Raw genomic sequence first — 26,466 nt, 5'->3', positions numbered from 1 at the left:
AACCGACCCGCGCCTACGCACATTGTCTGGCAGACAGGAAGGAGCGACCATGCAAAACAAGCGTTTCTTGTTTCAAACCGACCCGCGCGTACGCAAGAAAGGGCGCACTACAGCAAACATCGAGGAGGAGGGAGAAGAGAAAGGCGATAACGCCTCTCGCTCACTGGCTTTGTTGTGTGTGCTTTTGCGACGCGCAGGGGTGCGAGCCGTACGTTGGGTGAGAGAGAGCGAGGGAAGTCACCGGCGTGCCGTGTGCATTCCTCGAAGAGCGCCCACCATCGGCTTCCTTTCTCGCTTACCCACCCCGAACACCGCGCTTGGCAGGGAGTCGCCTAGCACCGGAGCACGCCATTATTGAAACCCGTCAAACTACTGCTGCTGAAAGCGCGCGCCAAATCGCCGCCGGCGTTGTGTGCTCCCGTTGTAGCGGCGTTGTGCCGACGTTGCGTGAAGCGAAAGCCCCCCAGCGCGTGTTCCTTGTGCGATGAGCTTCCTGAAGCACTTCGATCCGTCGAAGATTCCCCGAACGAGGGTGAGTTGCTACAGTGCTGGCGCTGCCGGATTCGATGCGGCCTTGTAGCTTGTGTGTTTCACGGTACTTATATGACATTTCCGAGCGCACAATGCGCCGCGCAAAACCGCATTCGCGTAACACCTGCAAGATGTCCGATTTCGCGGTAGTTGGCTCTAATGCACGTGCATTAATGCAGACAATTATTCTATGAAACTCTATGCAGAAAAGTGTGCAAGTAGCAATGGTGGGTGGATAGTTCCAGTCAACGCGACCAGCGCTGTCACGACATTTCTTGCTGTCTGACGATTCCTCTGGCGGTGTTACCTTACTCGATCCGTAGAATTATTTGCCGCTGATGCCTCGCTTTCTCACGATGGATCAATGTTGCCGTGAAACACTGCTAAACCATGTGCCTCTACGTGGCTTAGAAATCATAAATCTAAGCTGAAACCGTTAGGTTTCTGTAGCTCGCACGTGGTCAGGCAGTGACCGCCATGGCTGAGCTCAGGAGTGCAGAAAAGGTGTATGAACACATTCTGACGCGTTTGTTCGTTTGTGAACGCGGAGGGAGTGTTTCAATCGTCTCGAGAGGCGCGCACGTTGACCCGATCGGCGAAGGAGCGCCGGACGGGTCATAATTGTTCAAGCGCTTGTTTAATTGTTTTGCAATAGTACTGAGGTGCGGACTATCTGTCATATTTATACCAGATGCAATGACTCGAAATAGACGAGCTGATAGTTCAGGGTTAGTAAAAATGGATCGCTAGACGAAAGAACGTGTTTTTATTGTTGAGCATTATTTAACAAATGACAGTCTGCAATTTTCGTACAAAATATGGTCGGAATAGTAATTTATTTTCAACTGTGAAGAGATTGGGGTTTTTTGAAGTCTAAGGTTTCTGCCAACAAGCCCGCCACTCACGCTTCAAAGCTATCCGTTTTGAAGAACGTGCGTAGAACAGGGGACATGTGTGTTTGTTTATTTTGTGCCATTGCGTCTGTTAAAATGAAGAGTTTTCACGTGCTCGTGCATTTGTGTACGTCCACGAGTGTTTAAATCGCTTCGAGGCGCGACCTATCACAAACTAAGAATGTACGCGAAATGAAGCCGTGACAATCCAAACCAGGGACATGGCGACCCGCCTGCGTGTTACAAAGCCCTTGATGTCGAGAACCAATATCAAAATGACCGCCGAGATAATGCCCGAACTTTGCTGCCGAGGTGAAGGGTATAGCAAAAGTCTACATCATTCACTTCCCGTGGAGGGGGCAAATGGCGAAAAAAGAAAAACGTGGGCAGCTTGCACAGTGGTGCAAGGCTGGAGTAAACAGCGGAGCTGGTGATCGACCTAGCTTTTCTTCCAGGTTTTACTATTCTTGGCAAAGTTTTGCTAGAAAATGCTGAGTGCTGCTAGGCACGGTATTCCGAAATCGGCTCGCCGCCGACGCGCAGATTCTCGCTTGGCCGCGCGACGAGCTTCAAGATGAGCGGCTTCGGGTGTTTGGATTTTCTTTGGTCGTCCCATGCCAAGGGTACATGTACTCGCCACAGAGTCAATGAGAGTACTGCCACCGTCGCGGCGCCTCGGAGCTTAATCTTCCCGGTGACGTCACGGCCAAGCTGCGCCTCCACACTTGCCGGGGCGTGGCTGGTCGAAACCTGCCGAGCCGCCGCCAGAGGCGCCTGCTGCAGTCACGGACACCGCGCGCGTTCGGCGCGAACGCGGGGAAACGTGGACGGCGTCGGCAGCAGCTCTGCGCGTTGCCTCTTTGGTGCTGCTACAATGTTTTTCTCTCTCTGATTTTCTCTTTCTCTCTCCCGAGCATAGCGCGCGCCGCGCGCATGCTCTCTCTCCTTAACGTCCCATGTCAAGGCAACATGTGCACGGCACCGAGAGGGGGCGAAGCACAAGGCGCTCAGCGATAGGGTTGCTAGGCAACCCAGGTGACGCATCGCTCAGCGATGTTCTTTCTTAACGCGTTACTGACTGACAGTCGGCTTAAACAGCTCCGCTGTTAAAAAGAAAGTGGGAACCGATGTGCCTTTGTACAGTGTCCCCCATCTGAAAAGTTTCTCGTCCACTTCACGCAGGTGGAGCTCCATCTTCATTTAGACGGCTCCGTACGACTGGAGACAATATGGGAACTTGCGCAGTGAGTATCGTAAAGCAACAGAGCGGTATTCTAAGCATAGTGTTCCGGAACGATGCAACGCTGATTGTGTCTCCGTTTTGAGTCGCTAGAAGCAGTGAACTGGGGTCGTATTCTGGATCGATCACATTCGGTGCTATCACTTTTAGACGTTAATTGGGCTATGCCAGCAGGCACACCGCCCATTTCTTTTACATTGAGGCGTTGCGCTAGAAGATATATACGCCACGTAAAAGTGAAAGTAACTCCGAAAGTGGTCCGTATCACTGTAGGACACGTACGAACCCTCTTTAAAGGGCCCCTAAACCATCACAGATATTTTTTGAACATTGCAAGTAAACAGGCGCATCGAGTTCTGAATGCCGTCACGATCAACGATGCCAAACGCTGCAGCGCTACGCGCCGCGGGCGCGCCACAAAACCGAGAAAACCATGCCGTCCTCCTCCCCTCGCCTTTCCGGTAACCCCAGCCATAGCCTCCTATATTTTATAGGAGGCTTATGCCCCAGCGGTCGTCGTGATGTCAGCAGGGGGAATCTGGTGATGTCAACGGCGGAAACGATATCCATTGGTCGAACAAGAACCTACGACTTCCGGTTTGTCTGCTAGCAGGTACGCGCGCTCCCTACTCGTCCTCACCGTGTTGCTCGCTTGTGCGCGCTTGCGCATAGGTAATTACAGCCCGCAACGCAAGTGCCAAATCGCTCGTGTTCCAACACAGTCATGCTTAGCGGTCTCATTAGCTGCGCGAACAGAGTGCGACAGTGTTGGCCTTTCCAGACGTGCGCGTAACACAGGGTCTATAGCGGCACGCTTCGCATAACACGTGCCGGCACCGCAGCAACAGCGGGTAGCCGAGAAGCGCCGAGTTCACGTCCACGTTACCGGCACGCTAACTCGCCGCACGCCGTTTGCCATTCGCGGGCCGCCGTTCGACAGCGGTTTTGCTTGTGATCGGCGAGATTTCCTTGCCGTACGTAGAGAGGATGAGACCGGGACTCATTTGTGCGGCAGCCTCACCGCCGCTGATCGCTCGACGGCGCCGATATCGTCGCTAGGCCTTTTCCGGTTCCCTTCAAATCTGAAGCGGACGGCGCTTCGAAATGAATTACCGACGCTCACAAGCCGCAATATTTTCTTATCGTTGTTATCGCTCTTCGCGATAATTGTACACAAAGACAAATACGCTGATATTAGCGGCGCCGTCGGCTGCGATGCGAGCCGGCTCGGTCGTCTCCCGTCGGTATATAGCCGTGCACTGCAGCCGATGTTTTCGTTGCCGGTGGCAGTAAACCCCCTATATTTATAAAAGTAGCGCCATCCACTTCCCTCCTCCTCCGTTCCACTATCGCGCTCGGCGCGACCAGCGCGATCGAGGCGCGATATCGACAGTGGCGCCGCCTGCGTCGGGCCTGCCGTGGCAGACGACAGCTAACGCGCTACCAGAGGAAATCCGAGGAAAACTTCGATCGCGCCCTGCGGAGACGTTTTTGAGGCGCGATTTTGCTTCGTCAGTCAGTGACTGGTCTTAATAATGCCGTTTTGGAAGTAGCAACGCTACGATGCGAGACGGCGCAAATATCAAGTGTGCAGCAAGCGTTTGCGCACGCCGGATGGCAAACAAAAAAAGCCTTTTGCCCTCGCCTTGTCGGTTGCGGCAACTTAAGGCGCAGCAGCATGCCATCACAACGAAGTTCTTGTCCATAACACGTTTGATCCGTTTGTGCGTACAGCACTTTCGTCGCACAGGCCCGAGAATGGCAGTCGGAGCGCGCTGGAAAGAAAAAAATATACAAAAGCGCGACGCGAACTTCCACGTGACAAGGATTGGCCAATGGGGGAGCGGAGGAGGCTGGGGCGACAGGAGGCGGCTAAGAGAGGGCGAGGAGGAAGCGCCGGGGTGAGTGCGGTGGCGGCAAGATCTAAGAATGGCGCTACTTTTATAAATATAGGGGTTTTAGGTGGCAGGGGAGCTTCGCGCCCCCTGCCACCGTTTCGAGCAGCACTCGGCGAGGAGGGGAGATCAGCCGACGAGGAGAGTAACGAAGGAAAGAGCGAAACGAGCGAGGGCCGTTTTTCGATCATCAAACGCGTGTAACTCCGCTATTACGGCACCATTTCGAAAAATTCTCGCGGCTACGTGTTCGTTGTAGACTCGTGCACAACTGCAACACCACAACTAAATTTAGACCTCTGGGTGGTTTAAGGGCCCTTTAAAATGAGATTGCCGACAGCAACCGCGAAGCATCTTGGAACTGCTCTCTGAAATGATTTGTTAGTGCAATATCACCGTGCAGATTGCTTATCTTACGTTCACCGTTCTAATGATGTTGGTGCTTGCAGCACTGTCTGCAAGCACCAATATTGATCTGTCCTTGATCTATCAGTACAGCATCCCTATACCCCCAACAGCTGTTCGCTCATAAAGGCGTTCAGTTCGCAAGGTCTTGCACGGTCCACAGGGGACGTGCTTTTGTTAGCACAGCAGAGATTTGCGTCGAACTCATGCTTTTGGTAAGTGTTTATCGCATATCGAGGCAGAGGCGCCACGGGACGTGGCACCGTATCGTGCTTTACTGCTCCAGTGGATAAGCGTTTTCTAGCAATCAAGGGGGCGATAATTCGCGCGGAATCATTTCGTTTTCCATTCTTCTCACCCTTTGTCACATGCTGTTACACCGCCTTTATCTCCGGGCGCTTGATACAACAAAGACAGGAACAATGGAAAATGAAGTGGATTATTATAGCACACGGCCCCGGTATGTGCGTCCCAAGAACACGTTCAGTACACCCAGCAGAGGCGCGCAACATTTTCAGAAGAACGAGCGACAATTTTCAACAGATGTTATAGGGCCCGTATTAATTCATGCTATATCTCGTCTTTTTTTTTTTTTTTTTTTTTTTCAGTCTTTTCTCATAGTGCGTCGCGCCGATGAGAGATGCACCGTCGTGCCGGTGCAGAATGCGTGTTCTCGCCCAACCGTGTTGCATGGCGCGTTCGTCGCTGAACGCCAACTTTATAGCTCTTGGATAACCACGTGATATAGCGCGTGAGCTTTCATGCGTCATAGAGGTTGAGATTAGAGCACTGCACGGGCCGATGTTTTCTGCCCGGGCCCGGCGGGCCCGTTTTTACGTTGGGCCAGTAGCGCACCCAGGATCTCTGCCAGGGGAGGGGGTTGACAGTTTGCCAATACCATCTAAACAGCGCTAATTTCAATTTCTTCACGGGAAATTGGCAAAAAAATGCGCTTTTTGCGCAGGTTTGCGAGTGTGCAGACGATTGCGCGTCTTACATCTTAGTTGCAGTACTCAAAGGCGCAAGGAAAGAAAAGGGGTTAAACAAAAGGGGGGGTTAAGTCGCCCTCAGGGGGGGTTACAACACGCAACCCCCCTCCCCGTCGGTGCGCCACTGCGCTGGGCTGCCCGCCCAAGCCCGACCAAAAGTTTTATGGCGAGACCCGGGCCCGCCCCGGAAATACTCTACGTTACCCGCCCGGTCCGGCCCGCCACTACATGCTCAAGAAAGCTACATTTTGGATAAAGTAGAGTTCAAAGAATTTACATTTAGGACGCAAAATTTCATTCGTGTAACTTTATTAGTTTTCCTAATAATGCGGCCGAAAATAAGCAATATTTAGAATTCTGGTTTTATTTTTGCCCATTTTTGCGGGAAGGTAATAAAGCTACGAAGCTGCGCTTTAAAACTAATAAAGTTACATGAATGAAATTTTGTGTCCTAAATGGAAATTCCTTGAACTCTACTTTATCCAAAATTTAGCTTCCTTGAGCATGTAGTTGCCGGGCTGTTTACAGCAGAAGATTGCAATATTTGGCAATTTTCAAAAGCAAATTATCCCAAAAGTAAAAATTCAAAATTGTTTTGCTACAACTAGGAACTAGATAAATATGTCCTAAAGCTACAGAGTAAGCCGCAATGCAGTAAGTGCGGTAGTTTCTTCTAAATATGGTCACAACTGAGACACAGTTCGCAAAAACCATGTATCTCATGCTTGTTCTTGAACATTTATTTCTAAATCACTATAATCAATTTCCTTATATTATATATAGATGGAATCTACAAAAATTAAGCTTTTTATGGTATATACCACAACTTTATATCCTAAGTAAAAGAGCCGCCACGGTTACTCCAAAAGTACTGAAAACGGGGGGCTCGTGCCGCCGAAGTGGGACCACCGCCTTAAAAGACGGGCAAGTTTGCACTCGGTCGTGCAAAGCTTAGGCACAGCGAAACTGTCGATCCTCAAGTCTTACTGGCCGTTACAGCTGGGTATTGGTTGCTGCTAGGTCTTAACTTGGTTTAACTACGTATGTAGAAAGGTATTCTGGAGCGATCATTTTCGGAGGTACCTTCCCTTTCGCGACATTTCGCGTGACTAGCGCTGGACGCGTCGGCGCCTACGAGCGATAGCGTTCCTGGCATGCCACAAACGCAGGCAGGCTAACGAAGGTTGGCACAGTGCCAAGAACGCTGTTGCTTGACGACGCCGAACGCGGTGGAGGCTAGGCGCTCGATATCAGTCGGCCAGCTTTTTTTTTAGGGGCGAAGCTCTTAGGGTCTATCCTTGTCCGTCCGGTGTCGTCCGTGCTCACATCAACTGCCGTGCCATCCGTCTGTCATGGATGAAACGTTGCATGCAGCGGCTCAACATCTATACACGAGATGGCGCTGCTGTGAATGGCGCGTTCCAGACCACACAATCTCTTTCTGCCATGGACGAACGTAAGGCGCCGCATGCTGCGGCTCAGCGTCGATCTACACAGACAGCAAGCTACTCCGGCGGCGAGGATGCGGGAAGCATCGGCAAAGCAGCAAAAACGCCAAGCGGACCCGGAGTTGAGGGCGCGGGAAGCATCGGCAAAGCGACAACGCCGGCAACAAGCTACGGTGCATCTCTTACGACTACAAGCAACCCACGACCACGAGGGGAACGTGCGTAGACCTCGTCTTTGCAAACTTTAGGATGTATCCGCTAGAAGAACCGCTGGCTCTGCATTTCACCGACCATAAAGCAGTAATAATGAAAGCGAAACGCAACCCGGAACTCAAGACGATATACGCGTTATGAGCAATAAAACACATTGTATATACTGTACACCCCGTTGTCACGCATTTACATGCGCGAGTGGGGCAATTTCACGGGTGATTTTACGGTATAACGATCCCCAGTGCACATTCTTGGCTGCATGCAAAGGGAAGCCAAGAACTTTGTATTGGGGGACGATAGGAATGGGAGAGCCATAAAGACGGAGGCAGATGAGGGCGTTGTGGGAGCGCTGATATGCGGATTGGTTGAGGAGAAGAAGCTCGGATTTCTCCGGAGCAGGCGACAGGCCAGCAGTGGTGAGAAAGCAGCCGATGAGATCTAGCCCACGTTGCAGGGTGTCTTGTACGTGACCGGGAGAGCCAGAATTTAGAGCACTGCACGGGCCGATTTTTGCGGCCCGGGCCCGGCCCGGGCCCGTTTTTACATTGGGCGGCCCGCCCGAGCCCGATGAAAACTTTTATGGCGAGACCCGGGCCCGGCCCGGGCCCGGAAATAATCTACGTTACCCGCCCGGCCCGGCCCGCCACCCCTTTACCTTAAGCCCGAGCCCGGCCCGAGCCCGACTCGAAACCGGCCCGGCCCGAGACCGAAAAATACATGTTTTTCAGAGTTGAGAAGCCCGAGAATAACTCGCAGACAGCCCGAGCCCGGCCCGGGCCCGCGTCAAAAAACCCGAGCCCGGCCCGGGCCCGGGTCAAAAAGCACACACCGTGCCCGAGCCCGGCCCGAGCCCGTGAAAAAAACTCCTCTACCCAGCCCGGCCCGGCCCACGGGCCGGGCCGGGCCCGGGCTTTCGGGTAAGCCCGAGCCCGTGCAGTGCTCTAAGCCAGATGAACACTAGAGAGTGATGTCGTCGGCATAAAAGATGTGGTGGAGGTCACGAATTTGGGCTAGTTGGGAGGCGAGAGAGGTCATAGCAATATTGAAAAGGGTAGGAGAGAGAACAGCACCTTGAGTGCCACGGGGGAGAACGTGGGGGTCGGACAGGTGAGTGTCAACTCGAAAGCGAGCCACTCAGTTAGAGAGGAAGGAGCGGAGATAAGAGTACAAGCGGTTGCCGCATCCCAGGGAGGAAAGTTGAGACAGGATGTGGTCGTGGCAAACACCGTCGAAGGCCTTGCGGACATCAACAGTCACAAGAGCGTGGATATGGCTGGGAGTGGGTGAGAGGAAGGTACATCGTGGTTCACTTCGTGGATATGCGGTCATTTTTTTCTCCTGGCTCAGCGCGCCGCGGAGAGAAGAGAGTTGGGAAGGGAGGGAGCTGGCGAGGAGGAGCCCGCGTGCGCATGCACGTGGTCTCCTCCTGGTTGCCGTGGCTATGGCACGGCAGTTTCTTGATACGAACCACAAATTACGGCTGGCTTAAACAGCTTCGCTGTTAAAAAATACTCATTGAGTTAAAAAAAAAAAACCTGAGAAAAAAACTCACGCGGGCGGTCGAAAGGTTTCGTTTTCGCTCGACTCTGCGCCGCCCGCGCTTTCGCGTTTGAGTAGTTTCGTTATCGCGTAGGGCTGCGCGCTGGTTTTGCTGGTTCGCGAAACGCACAAACTGCAAGTAGCATAGAATCGCACGGCCCTTTGATGTCGCGGGATGCCTGAACAGTCTACGCCACTTGTCCAAAAGCAATTGCTTCGGTGAATGCAACGCTCTGTCTTGTCTCGGTTTCTCCATGGCCGCGCGCTTGCGTTTTGCGCAAAAGACCGTGGCGCCGTCTTCCGGGCACCGTTTTACTCACCAAAGGCAGTAAAGGGCAGTGATGGCATATGCTATGCAACGTCGCCATGCACTCCCCCCTCGGGGGAAGACGATTTGAATTGCGCTAAAGGTATGCGGACGCTTCAGAAGGGATTTTCTCTTCAACTAAGTGATTTCTCCACACTAAACAAGCGCTGCGATTTTTTTTGGAATGGTATTTTAACAGTGCACGCTGACTTATATTTTCATTCATTCATTCATTCAGTTCATTCACCAGATAGTACTGTATGGCTACCTGGGCTAAAAGCTGTGTAGACAGCTTGACAGAGGCCCAGGTAGCCGTTACAAGGCAGATGCAACGAAACAACAAAAACAAGATACTTAGCAACAATACATAAAGTGGACGTGTAAGCATATATGTTGATAAACAAAGCCAACAAATAAAAATAGTATAGGATCAAACTTGCCTTTAGTGTCCCTTTAAAGGCAAGTTGCTTGGAGTGTCGTTATCGTTTTGGCTGTACCCTGGGGTCTTGCATGGAGCACGGTCGGGCGCTGACGAACTACGAAACATCGGGAGTGGCAGTCCAGTAGACAAATAGCTATGCGCACTTAGGGAGGAGTTGCCGTACGACAGTTTGTGTCCCACCATGTGTTTTATCTTCCTGATTCAAACATTGCTGCTGGTGTTACGGTGGCTGCCGGGTCATTGTGGTATCTCCGGCAACGACCTCACCGACGAAGCTGCTAGGAAAGCACATGAAGGAACAAACCTTGCTTCTGTAGCTTTATCGAGGACTGCCACAGCCCATCACTTAAACAAGCTAGCGCACCGTACCACATCAGAGAAGTGACACACACCTGATTTCACTCACCATCGGTTGCATTCTCTCGACTCATCTATGTAACTGCAGCTGTTACCTGGGCTTCCGCGAAGTGAGGAAACAATGCTGTGTTGCTTACGCGCCTGGGTGTTGTATACTCATCTCTCATTGGAATGGCCGATAGCGTCAATTAAGTGCAATGCCTGCTGTGGCGCACGGACTATGGAACACCTGTGCTACTGCCCATCCTTCGGAAATGAAAGACATCACCTCTGCATCATCAGCCTATATTTATGTCCACTGTAGGGTGAAGGCCTCTCCTTGCGATCTCCAGTTACCCCTGTCTTTCACTAGCTGATTCCAACTTGCACATGCAAATTTCCTAACTTCATCACCCCCCCAATTTTCTGGCGTCCTCGAGTGCGCTTCCCTTCTCTTGGTACCCATTCTTTAACTTTAATGGTTCACTGGTTATCCATCCTATGCATTACATGGCCTGCTCAGCTTCATTTTTTAACAGCGAAGCTGTTAAAGCTGAAGGAGAAACGTCCGAAGTCCGCAGAAAGTCTGCGCCGTTGCCTAGCAACAACCAAGCCACAGCTGCGCACCACCTGGCCCAACCATGCCTGGCCGCGCATGCGCCGAAGCAGTAGCGATGACGTCACCTTGCGTTGCCTAGTAACCAGGCGCCACTGCACATGCGCCATGACGTCATCCTGGCGTGTCGTCTGCTGCGCGCCGCCCGTACACTGTGCATAGCTTTCGCCCAGTGTGCATGCGCTTGGCCTCGGAGTTTGCCTTAAAAGGGTCTGCGCCTAGTCGTGTCACCTTTCGCTAGATATCGAGCGACTAGCCTCCAACGCGTTTGGCGTCGGCAAACAACAGCGTTCTTTGCACTGTGCTTAGTTAGCCTGCCTGCGTTGGTGGCATGCCAGGAACGCTGTCTCTCGTAGGCGCCGACGCGTCTAGCGCTAGTCACACAAAATGTCGCGAAAGGGAAGGTACCTCCGAAATGGTCGCTCGAGAATACCTTCCCTACATGCGTAGTTAAGTTAAATCAAGTTAAGACCTAGCAGTAGCAGCCAGTAAGACTTGAGGATCGAGAGTTTTGCTGTGCCTAAGCTTTGCACGACCGAGGGCAAACTTGTCCGTTTTTTTTAATGCATGTTGAATGTTTGCTTGCTAGTCGGTGCTTCGCTTTATAGCTTTGTATTATATGGTAATGAAATGCTTGCAAGTGCACGAGCATACACACGCAGCTACAAGCGCGCATGTACAATAGGAGATGAGAGGAGGGTGGCTGCATTGGCTGGCGCACTGTATGCAGAAGCTCCAAGAAAAGTATTATGATGGCAACGCAAAAGGGACAGTGACACAGAGAAAAGGTGGTACACAGGACAAGCGCTTGTCCTGTCTGCTTCTATTTTTGTGTCGCCGTCCCCTTTGCATTGCCGTGAAAAACAGCTTGGACCAACTCGTGAAATTTCACACCCTACTCCCAGAACAGTCTAGTAATCAATGGTGGCCATGCTGCGGACAGCTAATCTTGCACGCGTAATAATATACTATATTCTAAAACATTTAGCAATCGAGGCTTTTCTTCAAGTGCTCACCTTTTCGCACCGTTAATAGATATCACCGCAATACGAATGGTGATTATAGCTTTATTTCTTTCTTCATTTTTTCTTAAAGTAAGAAGAAGATTGACCTTGGATGCTCTTCAATAGCTGCCCTGCGATGGCGGCTGCAGAAAGTGGAATCGTCATCCCTGAAAGACTTCCTCGACCGCTTTTCCATTTTTATGCCTACTATAGTGTAAGTATCCGGCTTACGCATTCAGTATCGTTGAAGTGCAATGTTATTGCTGTCAGTAAGTTAAGTGGATTGTGAAAATGTTCATAGCATTGAGCGCTTCCTTCACACTTCTTTATTGTTGCTCCACAGTTCCAAATATCGTCATTGAAGCAGTGGAGTCGGATGCGCTACAAAGTCAATTTAAACACTTCCTTTCTTTCTTTAGTGCAGTCTTCGCTGAGCCTGAATGTGCTTAATCAAGAGTGCTTCTGAGTAGTCTGGCTACTCCACACAGAATTTCTGAGACATCTGGCAAAAACTCCTTATGTGGAGTAGTAGACCAGATGTGTCCTTGGTTGATGTTCCTGGTATCTCATTGTGGTTAGTGGCGTAAACCGAACGTCTCATGCCCTAATTGGCATTAGATTTCCGAATTTCGATAAAATAGCTGTATGCGATCACCCCGCTGATGACTGTCACACACTAAGTCTCTAGTGGTCGATAAACGCTGTACGTTGTTGGTTACCGAAGCCTGTCAGAGTTTGTTAATGGTAGCGGCTGCTTCGAGGTGCGAAGTAATGTAGAACAGCCGTTCCAAGGGCAAGTAACTTGCTTCCTGTCAGAGTGGGGAGAGTGTGAAAATAAATTAGTCCTGACCCGCAGCCACATTCTGACAGCAGCCGCAAAAAAGCATGCGTGCTTATGAAAGGAAGCCCATGTGGAAACCACGTGGTTATGTTTAATCTGCAGCCCCTCCCTATAGAGTCAGTAAGAAAACGTCCCTGATCACTAGAGAATGCTGCCTGATGAACGTGCGAGCTGCTGGAAGCCTACAATCTCGCAAAATACATCGCTTGCTCTCATTTGCGGCTTTCGCGGCACCCAGCCACTATTTTTCCAACTTATATTACGTCAGCGATGACATTATAGCCTGCGCGACGGCCCATATAGATCAACCATTGGGAAATAATTTATCCATGGCCATGAATTACTCTAGAGCAAACCTCATTTGCTACGCGTCAACTTTTACCACCACCACTTCCGCATGCATGCACATCCTTCCGTATCTTTTGCAAGCAACGGGGATGCTGCAGTGGTTAACGCGTCTTTTACCACTCCTTTGTCACTGTCGGATACCTATGTCAGACACCAATATTGAAAGATAACCCATAAGCGCCATACCATAAATTATGAGTGGATGTACAACCAGTCTAAATCAGTTAAGTGGTTCTCGACAGTGTCCCTTTAAAGCACAATCAATCAACGGTTTAACTTGGCACCTCTTCTGTTAATGCTTTCTGACAAACAAACAAAAACGTTCTTGGATTCGCTGACTATCTTTGTATAAGCAAAGGCTGCGGTGGCTCATTTTGATAGTTAAAATAACTAAATTATAGGGTTTTACATGCTAAAACCATGATATAATTATGGGACATGCTGTAGTGGTGGACTCTGGATTAATTTAACCACGTGGGTTTCTCTAACCTGCACCTAAATCTAAGCAGATGATCCTTCTTGCATTTTATCTACCTTGAAATGCGGTCGCCATGGTTGGGATTGAAACCATGCGACCTTGAGCTCAGAAGCAACACAGTAGTCAATGAGCTACTGTGGCGCGGTATCTTAACAATAACCTGAAAAAAAAAGATGCTGTGTCTACCTTTACCATTGATCGGTATTACGGGTAAAACAACCACTGTCTTATTCCTGTGCGTTTGTCCTTTTCCACCTGCAATCACAATAGAAACAGACACATGCTACCGGTGCTGTCCACATTGTCTTGTGGGAATCGCAAAATCACATCGTCGTTTCAGCTTTTATTTTTAATATTCTTTGTTTCAGGGGCGACTTAGAAGCAATCGAGCGTATTGCGTATGAGCTGTGCGAGGATCAGGCCAGAGAAGGCGTCGCCTACTTTGAGGCACGCTACTCGCCGCACCTGCTGGCCTCGAAGGACAAGAGTGTGACGCCGGCGCTGGTCATCCAAGCGGTCAGCCGTGGCCTCGAAAGGGGACAGCACGACTTTAGTGTCAAGGCTCGATCTATACTAGTCTCCGTCTGGGGAAAAGATGGTAATCCAGGCTTATTATCTTCGATAACACAGTGGACGATTTCTAACTGTTGACCATCCAGTTAATATGTTGTCAGTTTGATCCCCATTATTACTTTCTTCCTTTTTTTTGTTTTTTTACTAGGAAGCTTGAATGCTCTACTTGGGAAACTATTCTGCAAATATTTAAGAGGAATCTTCAGCTTGGGGCCAACGCCAATTTTCGTATTCAAATACATGTAAAATGCAGACAACCTGTGGACCTATCTGAATGAAAGTTGTTGTTTGAGAGAAAAGGTTAAATTCGAGTGACTCTAGCAAGCAGAATTTTGATTTAGGGTTTGGAAATTTTTGCTCAAGTTCCCAAATACTGGTAAGCTAAAAAATATATGTATATATTCAAAGCAGGTAGTTTACACATCTGTAAAATAACTCTGCACCAAAAACACATATCGCAGTTCTTAGAGGGGCCCTAAACCACCCCTCGGTTTGGTGAAAAAACAGTCCACGGATAGCATATGCTGCGGTGAACATCTCAGTCAAATTTTGCAGCCTAGTGCGACGCATGGATCTAGCAAGCGGAGCACGTAGTCTCCATTCTCTAAAATGCTCTCTTTTCAACAGAAGCCTGCACCTCAATCTTTTCTGGGCGCTTTATTTTGTAATATAGCAGATTCCCATACATGGCTGCTATTGGCTAATAGCTGACAATGATGAAGAAGGGTGTTAGGATCAGTGCGCTTTTTCCTACTGCTACTTTGTATATTTATTGACACAGTTTAATATACAGGTGAAAATATGCTTTCGAATGTAAGTGAAAATATAAGGTAAGTGAAAATATGCTTTCGAATTTCGATAATAATTACGTACTTCCGGAAGAAGCCGACTATCGTCTGCTCACGCTCGGCCGCGGTCGCCCGCATGCTAATTAGACTTTAGCCACTCTGCTTATCTGTGTCGTAGCCATTGGGTCTCGCTAATTTTGACTAGTTTTGAACACTCAATGAACCTCGAACCATGCGAAACTTAAGGTCAGACCACACGAACGCTTGCCAGCGCGTGCTCACTCCTGGCTGCTCCTGGTTAGGCCGCCTTGGCAGACTTCTCTTCGTAATGATCAAGCTATTGACAGCGCTTTAATATGTGCAAGTTGGATGTGGCTCCTATCCAACAGACAGGGAGGTTAGCATCTGTTGGTCAAGCTGCCGCAGGACAAAGCCTCTCCGCACCATGTAGCACAGCCAGACAGGAGCATATGAACCCGAGAGCGCACTGTAGCCCTGTTGTGCGCAAAGCAAACACTGCTGTGGCATGTAGTTTGCGGTCTGCTACGTAGCGTGTATATACCTCGGCCGCCGCGGGGGGCTGCGACGAGACCACTGGCTGAGCGTGCTGCGGCTCACTGCGGACAACCGTGTTTGTAATGCTGGCTACGTTTGGCGTGTCGTAAGCGCCAATATCAGAAATAGTGGCGTCTACGTGAACATCCAAAATCACACTTGAACTGCGCGCCACGGTGACGTTCGGCAGGCGGAGCTTTGTGGGCATGCCCCACTCCGTCATAGCCTCCGCAGTGCAAGGCATTGCAGACGGAGCAGAAGCACCGCAAAGGGGGTGTTTGATTGTCAATAACTCTGCTTCTGCTAAACGCATTGAAGGACTTTCTGTGGCAAAGTGTTTCTGAAATAGCCTGATTTAACTACAAATTCATTTCTCCATTTCGATAAAAAGTGGCTCAGGGCCTTTTAACTGCATCTGTTGGAGCATCTAAAGCAGACTAATTTGATATATGAATGTACGACTAACGTGAAATTGTTACAATGTTAGCGAAGGTTTTGCTGAAGTTCTACTCGCAAAGTAGTGGTGTATTTCAGTGCGTTGTATAATAGATTGATTTTGTCAGCTTTAGGTGCAGTTTACAGAATTGTGACATCGTTTTGCATTGTTGATGAGTTACAGCAGTTGTAAGCTTGATAGTATCGCTTCTTTAAATTTTGGTATTTTAAACTATTTTTGTAAAAGAATGAATGACGGGAATAAAACTGCTCACTGCTGTCACTAGATTTTAACTTTTTCAGTTAGCTGCAACAAACTTCATCAAATTCGGTGCGCTGGTTGATGAGAAAAAGGATTTATCAATTCCCATGTATTTAGGTAGGAGCCTGCGAGCTAAAGCTTCCTCTTAAACTAAACAGAAAAAGTGACTCTTGGGGACAATTTTTTTTATTGAAGCTCCCCAATGAAAATGGACAACCTGTGCAGATTTCATGATTAATCGGGAAAAATGAATCGGGAAAATTTTTTTTCGATACTTACTGCATGTGCAAATACAGACAAAATAAAAACAAGATTAGGTGGTGATGCATTGAGTACAAACTTTGCATGATTGAAATTTATTGAAAGGTGTTATAAAATCTGGAACAAATTCTAGAACAAGCCCACCAAGTGTCGTTTCCATACCCCAGGGAAGTTTAGGGGGCAGAAAAACGGGAAATTAATGAGCTTCCAATTGGCTAGTGGCCCGAAACCAGCTGATGCAAGAAGTGGATGGCTGCAGAGAAGATCTATTGGAAAAAATAAATGTGAAAGAAAGAATGGACCGCTCAGTCATGCAAATTTAGGTAACAGGACAGTTTCGTGACCGTGAACAGTTAAAGAAATAAGGGATGAATGCACTTCTGACAATTCAGCTGTTTGTTATGTATGAATGCCCGACAGAGAGCTGGTGATGCATGTTCCGATTAGAGAGAATCGGATAACAAGCGAATTGCATGCCGGTCTGTGGGTCAAATTGACAACCAGCACCTTGAGGAAGCAACCAGTCAAGTAGTAACCGGATTTGCCCATAATTGCACACATGTGCACATGCCCATACTAACACACAGGCATTCCCCCTCCCTCCCTCATTTCCTCTATTCCCCTTGACGTGTTCCTCTGGCTGTTGTCGTATGTTGTGTGCAATGCTTACAGAAACATTTCTGCGCCATCACAAAACTCCGATGTCACAAGTTTTATGCAGCATGTGCTAGGCTTGCTAAGAAACTTTGACAAACAATGTTCTTTTAGCCTCACAGAATCACAAGTATTGTAAAAATTGGCTTGTCCTGACTCATGACTCCTCTGCTTAGTTAATAATTTAAGTTCTTTCTCTTCTTCATTTACTCTTGACAAGAGCAGAATGAGAGAAAACTTACCTATTTTCTCATGTAAGCATTTCTTCGAACATTTCAGAATGGACCATTGATTGTTTGAGACTGTGCGAGGAGCACAATGGCATTGGCGTCGTTGGAATTGATATTGCAAAGGATGAAGTGCAGACGCCTGGCTACACGGCTGTAGAGGCCCAAGTCTTCCAGGTGTGTCCCCCGAGTTTCTTTTTCTTTAATATGTGGAACCACTGAGCAATACATAATGTTGAGTTCTTTGATTGATCTGTTTTAACTAGCACACTTTTACATTGATGAATTCAATATATTTGGTATTGTAAAACTAATCTAGCTTGATACTTCCTCTTAATTTTCCTTTAAAAATGTGGTGTTTGCTTTCTTTGATTTGCCACTAAATTAATTGAGAACATGTATGTCTCTGTTCTTCCTTTCCGGCTTGATCAGAGAGCGAAGCAGGTGGGCGTACCAAGGACAGCACATGCAGGTGAAAGTGGCACCTACTCAACCGTGCGAGATGCCATCGTCAACCTGAACTGTGACCGTATAGGACACGGATACCGTGTTTTCCAAGATCCGACCGGCAAGACGTACCAGTTGGCTCGCCAGCTGAACACTCATTTCGAAGTTTGCCCTTACTCCAGTGTTCTTTCCGGAGGCTGCCCACTGAGCACCCAGAGGCACTCCATAGTCCGGTGAGGCTGGCGGTAACAAGTGTCAAGTGTTGGTCACATCTTGTATTCTTGTGCAAAGATGGTTAAGGACATTTCTACGTTGAACACAGGAGTACAGTACCTGCATCAGCATGTTTAGCTTGCTGAAAATTGTTATATGGCACAGTGTGAGTGGACGAAGGTACTCGAAAGCCGCTGGATCCTGTGGCTGGCCTCTATCAACAGAACAAATTTAAAGAATCTCAACAATGTACACATTTGTGGTCGCCAGTTTATTACAGGAAAGACTTGCAAATCACGTTAACTTAAATACCATAGATCTTGTTCATTTATGACCTACGTTGATAATTGTAGCCACTGTGCTCTCTGCTGTTAGTCGCACCCATCCCATTTTTTTCGGGAGTTGTACGCACCTGCTTTTAGTGGTGTCTCCCGAAGACACATAGAGAGGTTGACCTGGAAATGAATGAATGAAAGAATAAGGCGTTTTAGTAGAAAGGATATGGTGCATGGCCTGATCGTAGAAAAGTAGATTGTCACTTTCTCTGGTGGTGTTTTTGCATTACTGCTGCGGCTGTCAACTTATGACCTTTTCATGTAGTTAGCCTACCCTTACCCGCCGCGGTGGCTTAGTCAGCTAAGGCGTTGCGCTGCTGAGCACGAGATCGCGGGATCGAATCCCGGCCGCGGCGGCCGCATTTCGATGGAGGCGAAATGCAAAAACGCCCGTGTGCTTGCGTTGTAGTGCACGTTAAAGAACCCCAGGTGGTCAAAATTAATCCGGAGCCCTCCACTACGGCGTGCCTCATAATCAGAACTGGTTTTGGCACGTAAAACCCCAGAAAGAAGAAGTTAGCCTACCCTTGCTTACTGTTACATTGCCGTTACTGCTGAGGCATATGATTTATGTCGTCTTTATGGAGTTAACTTTATGCTTGCGTTCCCTACCCAACGCAAGAACACGAGCACATTTGCATGCATGATTTCAAAAGCTACTGAAAAATGATGCAAACGTACATGTGGTGCAAAAAGACAAGTTTTTGTCAAACACTTGGTTATACAACATACATATATGATGTTATTTTACAAGATAGATGAGGGAAGAACTGGAAAAAGACAATTTTTACTGGTAAGTACACTCGCAGTTAAGTGTACTGGCCGCTGATTAAACCTTGGTCCCCACAACAGGTTGCGATGGCAGTTGTTTCACTGCCAAATTCTTTACAAATCCACTCATGAAGTAGTTGTGTGCATCTAGTGACTTGTATGCCTTCATTTGCTGTAGTGAAACGTAAATTGTTCACAACAGCAAACAGTTGATGCAACATGCTTCTTCTGATGTGCAGGTTATATCTATCAATACCGGTGCGCATAGGGATTTTAGATTCGTGCCGTGCTCTGGTAGGTTCGTACGAGCTTGTCGAAGTATGTAGGGCACAATGCTATTTGGCTCACATTAGTTGTCACAATTGCAGGTTAGAACTTACTTGAATATAGCTGTAGTCAGTCGGGCATGCACTGAAGCTAGCCGGGAAGTGCTCAGCAATAGTAAAGGAGGAGAAAGTGCATTGGACGTGACACTATGTGCAAACTATGTACGTATTGTGTGGAGAAAGTGTGCATAGTGCGCAAAATGGCCAAACTACAGCAGAGGTATTCAGTAGTTTTCAGTGAATGGGTTGACTGCCATGACAAGTTAGCTTTTAGCTTGCTGGTTTCCTAAATAATTACTAGTTATTAGTTGATTGGTAGGATATTGGGTGACACATAGAAACAGTCCATCTTGCACTGGTGATAACATACATTATATTAGTGTATAAATGGTACATATCTGATAAGCAGTTAATGAATGTGAGATCTCTATTAACCAATACGAAAGTGATGTGTTAAAAGCTTGTATGAATGTGTGTACAGCTGTGATGGAACAGCGGTGCCAAATTGCTTCAACAACAGACCCTTGCGCTCTCGTGCTCCAAAATGGCATTTTAACCGAAAATTGTGCGGAGCCTGTGCCAAATTAAGCCTTCAAACAAAAGTCTCGTTTCGGTGATACTGCCTTGCTAGTAAAACTGAAACCAAACCTAATGCACACCATTGTCATCCTGTAAGTCAATGGAATGGCCATAGCCACGGATATAACTGCTGCTGTTGGTCCTTTGTTCTGATTTCACGGTTTTGTTGCATCTCTCTCCAGCAGAAGCTTGCGTATTGCCACTTTGCAGTCTTGTTTATGGTGCTTTGCTGCAGTTCAGTACTCTTCGTACCAGCAATGGCATGGAGCTCTCGCAAGGAGGATTTCAGATGAAAAATAATTAAATTAGGTCTGATTGCACATTTTTTAGCATAGTTGTCAACGGTGACGCTTTAGAAATATTGACAGGCATATAAATTTATTACATTTTTGGTGAATGTACTTATTACGAGCCAATCTGTGTTGCTCAGTGCAAAACCCTCCTTTCTGTATCTGAAGTTTCTTGAATGTTATCGCTGGTTCTATCCGTTGTCTGTTGTCGCTGATCCTTGTGTAATCTGATTGTATGTGCGACACGAATTGTGTAGTACTTTCTGGAAAGCACGTGCGGACTAGCAATTATGCTGGAATCTTCCACGAGTCATGTATAATAGCCAACGCGCTTGACCTGCAGTTCAGATTTTCGCCGATCGCCGACTGTGCTCACCTCTATCGTTGTGCTTTTTTCTGGGCACCAATTCGCCCTGTAAAGAGTTTCGTGATTCCCAGTTCTTGCTACTATGTTCTTCACCGTCACTACAATGTGACAATATCTTGTCATATGTGTATTCAACCGCTTACAAATAATTTGTTCATTAGTCTGCAGCATTGCTTACAAATAATTTGTTCCGCTTACAAATAATAACCGCTTACAAATAATTTGTTCCGAACCTGCAGCATTGCAAGTTTCCTTGCAATGCTGCAGGTTCGGAAGAACAGATTCTATCGTGTAACAGCTTTCACATGTTCCACGGCACAGTTATGCTGGAGATATTCTGTACATTAAAGGTATAAAAACCTGTAGACGTCTTCATTGTAACTATGGTTAAGTTGCGCATATCCTAGAGTGTGAGTGTGTTGACATGCCCTAGCATTGCTATATATTTTTTCTTGCTCGCTTGAAATACGCCAAATGTGCAATTCCTATTGCAAGTCAAAGTGATAGAAGTTGCTTTTTACCATGATATAGCCACAGAGCAAGCAATTCAAAATGATGAAACTGGTTTGGTAATTTTTACCCTGAATGCCTCTCATTCATGTGCATAAAGCTGGATCCACTACATTTTCGACTGCTTCAGTTAAACTTGGGACCCTATATGGAATACAGATGGACAGTACTTTTGGACTCTGCATTTGCAACAGTGGCTTAATTCAAACTCTAAGACGTACCCTTGGTACTACTCTCTGCTTAGAAACCGGCTACAGAGCAATTTCATTTTGCACTTCCATGTAACTAAGCGTAAAAGGCATTAGTTGCTGTTCGCATTTCAATTTTTGAGCATCGTATGTTGGACATCGCACCAAAAGTTCTTGTCACTGTGCCAAATCAACTTTTTTTTCCTGTGCCAGGACCTGCTCCAAAATGCAAAATGGCTGTTCCATCACTGTATTAGCAAACTTCAATAGATCTACTATGATTGTTAAATAACTTTCGTAATAGAATCTTCTTCGAAGCAATGTAGATTTGCCTGGATATCATGCATGGATGTCACATTCTGGGATGCTTTTCTACATATCCAATTAGTGTAACAAAGTATGCATGACTTCATTGCAGCAAGAAGCACTTAATATTTAAGTGTGAATAAAATGTCCTCATAATTTCTTCCAGAAGATTCACAGCATCACTTTCGTATGGCTACAGTTACAAAACGTAGTGGAATGCCAGCAAACGGGAAGGAGACCAGGAAAAAAACAGAAGGAAGAAACAGACAAAGGAACAACAAGGGTGCTGGACTAACTAGTGACTTTATTAGTTCAGCGCCCTTTCTTTTGGTTTGTCTATTTCTTCCTCATGGTCTTTTTCTGGTTCCTTGCCGCGTGCTGGAATTCCACTATGTTGCAGCATGTACCAACTCACCCAACGAGCTACTCTTATGCACTCTTACAAAAGTAGAGTAAATCATAGTTATACTTACTATCTGAATCACTTTGCTGCTTTGTTGGTGATAAGCCATAGTCGGTCCTGTGCACAGTCACAAGGAAATACTAGGCATTCTGTGTGCAGTCGATGGGTATGAATACAAAAAAAGGTTGAGCCAGCCATGCTCTGCTGCTGCTTGAAGATACACACAAACCCAGCTAGAAAAGCCCCAGAGACATCACGATACGAAATGGTGCTGCCGCATGGAAGTTCAGGGGAATGAAGCTTGCTTTTTCCTTTATTGCCTTTTGCCATCCAAAATTCTTCCACGTAATTAGGAACAGCCTGCTAGTGCACAAATGCACATCATCATAGGAATATCATGCCAGGAACTGAAGATGCCACTGTCAGTCCTGCATCATGGTCTGTGATTGTTCATTCTCTTGGTCATGGCCTCCGTCTTCCTCCGTTGTTGTGTTGGCCAAGCGGTGCCAAAACAGTACCCACGAAGTCATCGCAGTGACATTAGTAGACTCGCATGATAGACCACTGATTTTGTCGATGGACCGAACGTCATATGGCCTGCAGTACAATAAGGTCCCTCGGACATCACTCAAAAAGGACTAGGTGCTTTCAACTTGATTCATGTCATTCCATCGTGTCTGTGTACTGAATTGACATTTCTTTCTGTTGTGTATCCAAATTACCTTTATATAGGCAATTGTTCTTATACTGGAATGGTGTCTTACAGTATAGGGTTTGTTTGCAATGTCCTTGGGGGGAAAAAAAAGCAGTTTTGTCGGCGTCTGTTTTATGATAAAAAGTGATGCAAGATATTTCAAGTTTCTGCCACGTGTTGTCATGAACACTGATGATTGTTGGTGAAAAATGCATTGACTGATTTCGCAAAGCTATCAGCTTGTAAGTACTGTTCATCTTTGGCAGGCCACTTTCACTAATACTTTCACTATCATGATTGGCCAACGCCTGGTCCTTCAAACTGTGCCTGTGTGCAAACTGCTTTGCGAGTATAGTCCCAGAGCATGTGGTGATTATTTATGTTCTGGTTATTGAATCAACTGTGCTGAAAGGCAGCACAGAAAGGGGAGGAGGAGCTAATACAGCCTCTGTGTCTATTGCACACTGACATTAAGACAAAACTCAAAACTGCTTTCAGCGCTCCCTCTTTTGTGCTTAATTCTGGGTGTTTCTTTGTGCTGTAAGTTTCCAGCATAAGTCAAGAACTCGCCCGAACTTGCTCCTCGCTTCTGTTTTTTCTATGTCTATTCCAACTGTCAATTTATGGCCTAGTAGTCTCTCATGCATGAGTATCTGGTGACTTGCTTAATTTTAATTCTCCGTCAGAGAGTTACGAGAAACATTTGATTTGTATTCTTGGTCTTCCCATACCTACACTTGTCTTAGCAAGTGTTTAGTCTGTATTTTTTTTTTTTTTTGCCTGCGAGATATTTACTTGACTTTTTGTTAAGGCTCTAACAGGCCATAACCTGTTTGTTGGTTTTTATTGCTCACATTACTAGGTAGCTAATTCACGGTTCTTGTTTTCAGCTTTGCCGAGGATAATGTTAACTTCTCCATCAACAAGGATGACAGCACTATCACGGGAAGTACACTGGATCTTGAATATGCATTCCTTAAAGAACTCGGCCTGACTGAAGCCCACCTTATTAGAGCAGTGAGTTCCCTGTGCCATTTTTTGATAGGAATATGATTATTTTGGCGTATGTCAAGAGCCACTATATATTGTTTTTTTCTTAATCTATTCAGAATATAAATGCTGCCCGATCGTGTTTCCTGCCACACTCGGAAAAGGAAGATCTGCTTCAGCATCTCTTCAGAGAATACGGAATCCCATCGAAGAAAATGAATGAAATAAAATAGTTTTGTTCAAGTTGTTTGCCATTAATGCGTATGATCACAATGTCAAAGACTTCAGAAGTATCCACAGTATAGTAGCCTTGGCTTGCTAAGTGTTGGATGTCGGTTATATAATCAAAATATCTAACAAGGTCAGCAGAAAGCATGGCTGCACCACTAGACGCAATTAAGTATAACACAAAGTTCAGTTTGTAAAACAACATTTTTGTGCAGGTTTTACTGTAAAAAGGGGCATATTGCTCGTCACTCAAAAATGAAATGATGGAAGATACATGGAAGAAGGAGCACGAATTGTTCCCGAGCTCTTCTTTTGAGGAGATGTGTTGTGTAGTTAGACCTTTCAGTGCATTTATTGAAATACCATTCATATGAAAATTGTCTGCTCTTCATTACAAAGGAGGATTACTATCTCTTGCATCTCTGTTAAGGTGGCTATGATTCACATTCACACGGACACACATGTATGCACACACTCAAATGCTAGGTTGAGACGCATTACCAAATAGCAGCTGTGTCTGGTATTCTCTACATATCCATCTTAACAGTGGGATTGCCTTGGGCTAGGCAAAGCTTTGGTAGAGAGAAGCTTTAGGGTGTGTGAGCACTTCGGCCTCATTAAACTCCAGATTGCAAAGGCTGGAATACACTATTCATTATTATGCAATATGCGGCTTTGTTACAATGAGCACCATTATGTTTCTTCACCATATGAATTGCCAGGTGCAGGATATTTTGATTTTCGAACTCATTAATTACAGTCGCCTAAGCAAGGCACTTCTAATGTCCCGATAATGTGTTCGAGAAAACTTGAGAGGTGACATTGCACTATCCTAGTCTTCACCAGCTTTTTGCTGATGTGTCGACTTGTGTTGTTGGACATCGAAAACTGCGAATGCGATGTCTTGCAATAGGCGGCCTCGTGAACCTTTCAGTGGTCATTGTTGCACCAAGTGTGTCTAAACTTGTACAGCAAGGAACTCAAAACAGTAGAAGCACATATTGAAAGTTTTCTCGGTCCACAGTCTTCATGGTTGGGGTTCGTGGCATTTTTCACCTACAATTCACTCTTTGGAAGTCCATTCACCACCGATTGTCCAGAAGCAAGTTCGTCTGCTTTCTGTCCATGCTAGTCGTCCACTTCTGATGTCTGCAAAGGTCAGAAGGAAGAGTTTAAAATTTTGTAGTTTAACAGGTTAAATTTGCAAACCATAACACTGCCAGCATAGTTTCATGATTTACTTTGCTGCTGCTTTATGCTTAGTCAGAAAAAAAGTAAATTGGCATAGCTCAAATTGGCAATGCAATAATTCTAGAAAGATTATGTGTTGATGGGGGACACACACTTAAATAGCCTTATGTCGGCGAACTGATGAGTTGAGACTTACTTGGCTCGCTCAGATTGCGAGCCATTTGTGAGTCTAACTTGGTCACAGTGAGTCCATGTGTTTGCGAGTCCGAGTGATCCTGAGCAGATGCTAGAGGTTCAAGGCCGAGTTGTGTGCAGTGTTGCCATTTTAGCGATTTCATATAGCTAGATTTATCGACTTTCTCCTTGTTCTAGTTTGACATTTTTCGATTTAGTGACCGTTACCTTTTCTTAACAGCATAACTAAGGTGATTAGATGTCCTGATAAAGGCGGGACACGTCCCACACTTTTACTGCCGTAGTCCTGCTGTGCCACAGCGTACAAGTGGGGCGGTGTTCTGTCCTGCTTTGGCCTTTCCGGACCCCAAGTTGTCCTGAAATGGCTGCCCACAGTGCCAAATCGGCTATTGACTTTCTCAGTTGTGGTGGCGCCACTTTAAAAAAGACACGAGGGGCAGGTGGCAAAGCGAGACACCGATGATGATGATTTATTGGCACCCCCTCTAAAATGGGGGCGGCCGGGCCTGCTTTAGCTAATCACTTAATCTATAAATATTTATCAGTCTAGCATTCTGTCTCCCTAATCTCTTATCTCTACCTTAAAACCTCTACATCTGGTGCCTTTTATCTTGTACCTATGCTTGTAACAGATCTGATCCTATCAATTTATTCCCTGCTTTTTTCAAAACACCAGTGCTCTAAACATCTCTTGCTTATCTCGACTGCTGACTGGTTAATGCTTCCATCCACTTTAAATCTCAGCACTTTAGGAAGGTGCTGAGATTGAGATGCTGAGAAACACCCATGTTTCCTATGGGTGTTGCTGGGTAAACTCCTTCAAGTAAGGATGTGCCAAGTGGTCCCTGGATTTTTGCTGCAGCACATACGTTCCTTATCCTATAGCAAATATTTGCTCTGGTTTGCTCTTGTCCTTTGAAAACCAGCTCAGGCTTCAAATGGTAAGGCCATTGTGTTATCGTACAGATTTTCCTTTCTAATTTCTTTCTTGCCATTCTTGTAAATATCCATGGTCCATTTTGTTTCCATCCTTTGCATTCAATTTTCTGTTACTGTTTCTCTCACTTTCTTTTTGAGGATCCCTGGTTGTCTATTTACACTTTCAATTACCCGGCACCTGTACCTAGTTGCTGACTTTCTTGAACTCTTCCTC

At 46.7% G+C, this 26,466-nt stretch overlaps 1 protein-coding gene across 1 annotated transcript; it reads left to right on the top strand.

The window, feature by feature from the left end:
• Positions 1-231: 231 nt before the first annotated feature.
• LOC119450119 (adenosine deaminase-like) lies at positions 232-23,942 on the top strand. Its single transcript, XM_037713485.2, has 8 exons — positions 232-532; positions 2,607-2,668; positions 11,950-12,072; positions 13,894-14,123; positions 17,333-17,457; positions 17,713-17,960; positions 23,600-23,726; positions 23,819-23,942. Exons 1-8 carry the CDS (start codon positions 485-487, stop codon positions 23,930-23,932), a joined length of 1,077 nt encoding a protein of 358 aa, XP_037569413.1. The 5' UTR covers positions 232-484; the 3' UTR covers positions 23,933-23,942.
• Positions 23,943-26,466: the final 2,524 nt, after the last annotated feature.

Source organism: Dermacentor silvarum, chromosome 4 (assembly GCF_013339745.2).
Source record: "Dermacentor silvarum isolate Dsil-2018 chromosome 4, BIME_Dsil_1.4, whole genome shotgun sequence".
In the NCBI taxonomy this organism is placed as follows: Eukaryota; Metazoa; Arthropoda; class Arachnida; order Ixodida; family Ixodidae; genus Dermacentor; species Dermacentor silvarum.
Note: the sequence above shows the minus strand (reverse complement) of the source record. Positions and strands in the feature narration are given on the sequence as shown.